Source organism: Brachyhypopomus gauderio, chromosome 2 (assembly GCF_052324685.1).
Source record: "Brachyhypopomus gauderio isolate BG-103 chromosome 2, BGAUD_0.2, whole genome shotgun sequence".
Lineage (NCBI taxonomy): Eukaryota > Metazoa > Chordata > Actinopteri > Gymnotiformes > Hypopomidae > Brachyhypopomus > Brachyhypopomus gauderio.
The window spans coordinates 48162615-48168808 of record NC_135212.1 but is presented as its reverse complement, the minus strand read 5'-3'; the positions used below and the strand labels follow the sequence as shown (position 1 = coordinate 48168808).

Genomic DNA, 6194 nt, shown 5'->3' with positions numbered 1-6194 from the left:
AATAAGAATTCTGGAGAACAGATACAGATCCAGTATGATTTACACATAAACACAAAGTACAAATCCCTGTTTAAGTCAATTAGAAACAATGCTAAAGCTGGCCAGTTAATAAATAATCATTATAAATAATTTTTATTCTGACAGTTCTCTAATTTAAATTGCTACTTTTGAGACACTACTGATCACTAAACGAACTGATGTGTGTCTGTTGTGTAATTTCTTCGTTTTTTCCATTAAGCTAATATAGCTTAAACCTAAGCAGTAATTAACCAGTAGGTGGCGACATTTACACCGTTATCTTCTGTAAATGTAGTCCGACACCGTCAGGGCAGGTTGTAGTAACTAATCCACGTCTCTGTACACATGGTGGCATCAACAGCACGAATAGCTTTGACTTTAGAGTAGAAGCTTCAAACGAGCAGCTATTCAAAAGCAGCAGTCCGTGGACTGTTGAACTTCATTCTGTCAGCCGACTTTTCCACATACGCCACGGCACACTCACCTATTTTCTATAACCTTTTTTATTATAGAATCTGCTAATAACAATTAGCTAATAGGAGACAAATTAACAACAAGGCAAATTAGCAACACGGCCTCCTACATCCGACATGCTTCCTCCGGGATTCATTCAGGGATGTCATTCAGAGTCTGCTGTTCACAGGAAGAGCTGCTGCTTCGGTTATTTATGCTTTATGGTGAAACTAGCGCAAATATCGCTCAAAGAAGACCAAACGTGTTTTGTGAGGGAGTGTAATGGAAGTAATACATTAAATAACGATTATCGGAAATTATAAACTTTCTAATAAACTTTACTGAACTTGCTTATTTGAGAGATGTTTTAATGGCATCAGAGAAACTATAAGCAGTTGAACCTTTACATTAATTCATCCATGGAACTACGTCTACAAAAATGAAAAACCTTTCTTAAAATTAATTAATAATTAAATTATTATAGCATATCTATTATTACATAAAGCCGTGAACGTGTTACTAAATTCTTATTTTTATTACATGAACGTTTCCATGTCAGGCGCCTCTTCCTTCTCCTGTTTAAAGAAACATTCCATCATCTGACCAGCAGAGGTCAGTAAGTCACGTTAACCGTGTGAGGATGAGTCAGAGTTTATAAGTAGTAACGTGGGGAGAGGAAGCCAGAACACGCTTATCTCTAATGATTGACCAATAAGGTGAAGAATGTTTTATTCTGTTGTAGCTGCTGCTTCACTAGTGTGATACACTGGTTGAAACCTAGTGAACGGTGATTTTAAACAGTGGGGTCATCTCCGTAACCTGAGTACAAGCTCCCTCTACACAAACATGCACTGTGCAACATGACAAGAAGCTTGGCTGGGCATCTTCAACTGAAATAGAATATTCTCTGGTTCACATGGACAAATAACTGAGCCAGTAGAGTGCATCTCTCTCTCTCTCTCTCTCTCTCTTTCCTCTCTCTCTCTCTCTCTCTCTCTCTCTCTCTCTCTCTCTGTGTGCATTAGGGAGTTTTGAAATTTCAGTCACGTTGAGTCTGATGTCTCTGTGGGGACTCACATACAAAACATTCTATTACATAACAGAATGTGTAATTAAGACACATCTCATCATGATAACGCACACAGGAACACATGCATGCACGCACGCACACACACACACACACACACACACACACACACACACACACACACACAGTGCATGCACATGTACACACATGTGCACACATGCTTCTTATTCCCAATGTGAGTTTGAAGTGCAGGCCTTGAGGTTTTGAGACTCTAAGGTCAAACGTTGTTTGCGTAGTAACCCAGGACTCTCCCTTGTGTTAGCTTCTGTTACCCAGGACTCACCCTTGTGTTAGCTTCTGTTACACAGGACTCACCCTTGTGTTAGCTTCTGTTACCCAGGACTCACCCTTGTGTTAGATTCTGTTACACAGGACTCACCCTTGTGTTAGCTTCTGTTACCCAGGACTCACCCTTGTGTTGACTTCTGTTAACCAGGACTCACCCTTGTGTTGACTTCTGTTACCCAGGACTCACCCTTGTGTTGACTTCTGTTACCCAGGACTCACCCTTGTGTTAGCTTCTGTTACCCAGGACTCACCCTTGTGTTAACTTCTGTTACCCAGGACTCACCCTTGTGTTAACTTCTGTTACCCAGGACTCACCCTTGTGTTAACTTCTGTTACCCAGGACTCACCCTTGTGTTAGCTTCTGTTACCCAGGACTCACCCTTGTGTTAACTTCTGTTACCCAGGACTCACCCTTGTGTTAGCTTCTGTTACCCAGGACTCACCCTTGTGTTAACTTCTGTTACCCAGGACTCACCCTTGTGTTAACTTCTGTTACCCAGGACTCACCCTTGTGTTAGCTTCTGTTACCCAGGACTCACCCTTGTGTTAGCTTCTGTTACCCAGGACTCACCCTTGTGTTAGCTTCTGTTACCCAGGACTCACCCTTGTGTTAACTTCTGTTACCCAGGACTCACCCTTGTGTTAACTTCTGTTACCCAGGACTCACCCTTGTGTTAGCTTCTGTTACCCAGGACTCACCCTTGTGTTAACTTCTGTTACCCAGGACTCACCCTTGTGTTAACTTCTGTTACCCAGGACTCACCCTTGTGTTAACTTCTGTTACCCAGGACTCACCCTTGTGTTAGCTTCTGTTACCCAGGACTCACCCTTGTGTTAACTTCTGTTACCCAGGACTCACCCTTGTGTTAGCTTCTGTTACCCAGGACTCACCCTTGTGTTAACTTCTGTTACCCAGGACTCACCCTTGTGTTAACTTCTGTTACCCAGGACTCACCCTTGTGTTAACTTCTGTCTGAACACGTGCAGCAAAACGTGATGTGACATATAGAACACATTTTAGTTCATGTCAGAGTAGAGCATAACAAAAAAAAGAGAAACAGTTATTGTGGACATACACACACACACACAAACTCTGTACCATCATATATATGTGTGTGTGTATACACACATACACACATACACACACACACACACACACACACACACACACACACACACACACAAACTCTGTACCATCATATATATGTGTGTGTGTATACACACATACACACACACACACACACACACACACACACACACACACACACACACACACACACACACACACACACACACACACTGTGTATAGTAATGTTCTAGTTGTTCATAGAAGTGTTACTCACCCTTAGCAGTGGCAACACAACAGATATATTTACTATTATGGTTATGCAAGAGCTCTTCTGGGCACTTGAGGACACACGTACATACACACACACACACGCACACACACACACACACACACACACACACACACACACACACAACCTCATGCACACTTAATTTTATCTCAAATAAGCTATGAGCAGGCTATGCATCACTTACGTGGATTACTGTCTATACGTTGAAATGATGCCGTTGCGTGACATTAGCGTGAGGACACGTGTTGAAATGTCCACATACAGAAAAGTGGAAATGACAGATGTGGTATGACACACTGATGTAGCCTCCTCCTCGTGTGAGAATCAGAACTGTATGCAAACGTGAGTCTGGGCACGTGCGTCTGGGCACGTGCGTGCACAAGGGAGGCAGGGTTGGCATTTTGCAGACGCAGGACCATCAGGACAGATGGTCCTGAACTTAGCGTCTCAGACTTCCCCACACACACGTGTCCCTACTCCACCCCCAGCACACCCTGTGCTGACTCAGATATTAATATCTGACTGATTGAGGAAAGTGATGAGATTTCAGGGAGACATCTATTGCTGGGCTTGAATCACATTCTGTGCCTAAAGATGTTCTGCGTGATTGAAGTCGTTCTGCGAACTTGAGAAAGTGAGTGAAACACAGAATGAGAGAGAGAGATAGAGAGAGAGAGACAGAGAGAGAGAGGAGGAGAGAGGGACAGAAGTACTCCATGTTCTCACGAGGAAGTGTTAAGCTCTGACCCAGACTGCACGCCTCACAGCTATAGCCTGTCCTGCCTCTTTTCTGACCACTGAAGATCTGTCCTGTTAGACGGGCTGCTGGCACACACCACAGGGGACCGACGCCCTCTGACCCCTCCTGATCCCAGCACTGCATTCCTCTCCACTGCCCATCGTGTTTTCCACGGCCAGTCTCAGCTGGACTTCCTGACCACTGCTTAGAGAGGCAGGGCTGCATTCTGGGGAGATGAGATGACAGAGGACCGTTTGTTCACTTAGTGTCGGTTCTATTTCAAGGCCAAAACAGTCCATCTCCCAGTAGAGTAAATCCCTCACAGAACAGCTGAGAAAATCTGAATCATGCTCTTTCATCTTGGCCTCCCTGTCTCTCTCTATCTCTCTGTCTCTCTCCATCTCTCTGTCTCTCTCTATCTCTCTGTCTCTCTCTATCTCTCTGTCTGTCCATCTCTCTGTCTGTCTATCTCTGTCATACGAGACAAACACTTTAATCACAGTTTGAATGGCACAAAACATTCCTGAAGCAGTGTGAAGGTGCTTTTAATGAATTTTATTGAAGAGAACAGTGACCACCTAAGAGCTCAGAAACAGTGAAAAGCCACTATTTGTCTCAGCTGCCGAGTCCCGCTGGGCGAGCAGCACTGTAGCAGGAACCAACGGCTGCTGAGCGCTGCAGTTCGACATTCATGAATGTGTTTAAGAACTGGATCTTATCTTTGCATGGTGAACAGGCTTTCTCCTGCAGGACGGTTAAGACATACTGTAACATGACTCTGACCTTCTTATGCATCTTTCAACATAGTGCTCTTCAAAGACTTAATACAAAATAGCGACAGCAAGATACTATTTACAGCTCAGATCCTCTATACAACGCCACCCGAACAATAATTGTGCAACGTAAGTGTGCGATTCCCTCAGGCGGGTAGGGAGGTGCGGGTAACACAGGAAAGTTTGGCACTTCTACTGCGTACATCATCTATCTACGCTTGCTTCCTCAGCTCCTCACTCATTCGGTTTCGCAGCTCGAATAAAGTCCACGCGTTCTTCCACCCGTCTGCGTGCTCAGCCGGCCACGGGCCGTCTCTCCTCTTCCTCACCCCCTCTGTGCCTCCTGGGACATGGACCTGCCCAGCGTCTTGGGCGCTTTGGCAAACTCCATGCGGAGGGGCTTGACCGGAGGGAGGTCTCTGGTGAGTTCCTGCACGTCCCTCTTGTGCACGCACAGTCCGTCGGGGGCCCGGGCGGGGGGCAGGTCGGCCGGGGTGTGGGGGGCGCCGCGGCCCAGACGCACGCCCAGCTCGCTGGGTTTGAAGATGGGCAGAGGGAGGGTGTTCCTGCAGGGCAAGAGCTGGTGCTCGCGGACGCCTGTCTCCACGGTGCCCACGCGGAACACCCCAGACGGGCAGGACTGGAAGAGAGGACGGCTCTGCCAGTAGCGGGACAGGGTCTCCCGCCGAGACAGGTCCGCCATCGCCATCGCCTGGCTGCAGGGAGAAGCACAGAGCAGGTCAACAAAGCTTTTTACAAGACACAAGTACTCATGAATTATTCATCTTTCATTTAAAGCCATTTACAGTTTACACAGAGGAAATTCCCATGACTGAAACCTAACACAGACCTCCAGGTTTAGATCTTAAACTTTACATGATGTGTTGCCACAAACATTAATGCAAATCCACCTTTTATCAAAACTATAAAGATGAATCCTTGGCCTTTGTGTGTGTATATATGCATGTGTGTGTGTGTGTGTGTGTGTGTGTGTGTGCTCACCGGTCCTCGTGCTGCGTTCGCATGTTGACGCTGTGCCAGTCGGCCGTGTAGCTCTCCTTCTGTGGGACGTTCTCCTCTCTCACGCTGCAGCTCAGCTCGGCTCCGACCACGCGGCCCGCACGTTTCTCTAACACCGTACACACCTGCATCTTCTCCACAGTGTCTGTCCGCCCGTGTGTGGTAGTGAGAGTCCTGGGAAGGGGGAGCTTCACCTAGAGGAGCTTCACCTAGAGGAGCTTCACCTAGAGGAGCTTCTCTGCTTCTGCCTTGTCAGGACGATAAGCTTTGGTTTGCTCTGCGGCCGGGCTCCACTTGTGTGTCTCCCAGGATAATCTCGTGCTCTTCCCTCTCTTTCTCTCTCTCTCTCTGCCTGCTTGTCTGATTGAGTGTGTGCCTTTTATGCAGGTCCTGATGCTATTTTTTACACCATGGTCTCATTGCTCTCTCTGTCGACAGCAACACCTGATACTCTCTCA

The 6194-nt window shown here is 46.5% G+C and overlaps 2 protein-coding genes across 3 annotated transcripts in view; one reads left to right on the top strand and one right to left on the bottom strand.

Annotated features, from left to right (window-relative positions):
* Window positions 1-103, top strand: part of LOC143508934 (uncharacterized) — a 4622-nt gene extending 4519 nt beyond the window's left edge. The window contains exon 6 of one of the 2 annotated variants that reach the window (XM_076997519.1): window positions 1-103. This exon is cut by the window's left edge and continues 24 nt beyond it. In XM_076997519.1, coding sequence (XP_076853634.1) covers window positions 1-5 — 5 coding nt within the window. In that variant the 3' untranslated portion in view covers window positions 6-103. The other variant, XM_076997521.1, reaches the window with a different exon arrangement.
* Window positions 104-4477: 4374 nt separating this feature from the next.
* Window positions 4478-6084, bottom strand: tcap (titin-cap (telethonin)). The gene is made up of 2 exons (XM_076997183.1): window positions 5719-6084; window positions 4478-5432 (listed from the first exon to the last, which is right to left on the bottom strand). The coding sequence occupies exons 1-2, from the start codon at window positions 5865-5867 to the stop codon at window positions 5042-5044; spliced, it is 540 nt and encodes a 179-aa protein (XP_076853298.1). The 5' UTR covers window positions 5868-6084; the 3' UTR covers window positions 4478-5041.
* Between the last annotated feature and the right edge of the window lie 110 nt (window positions 6085-6194).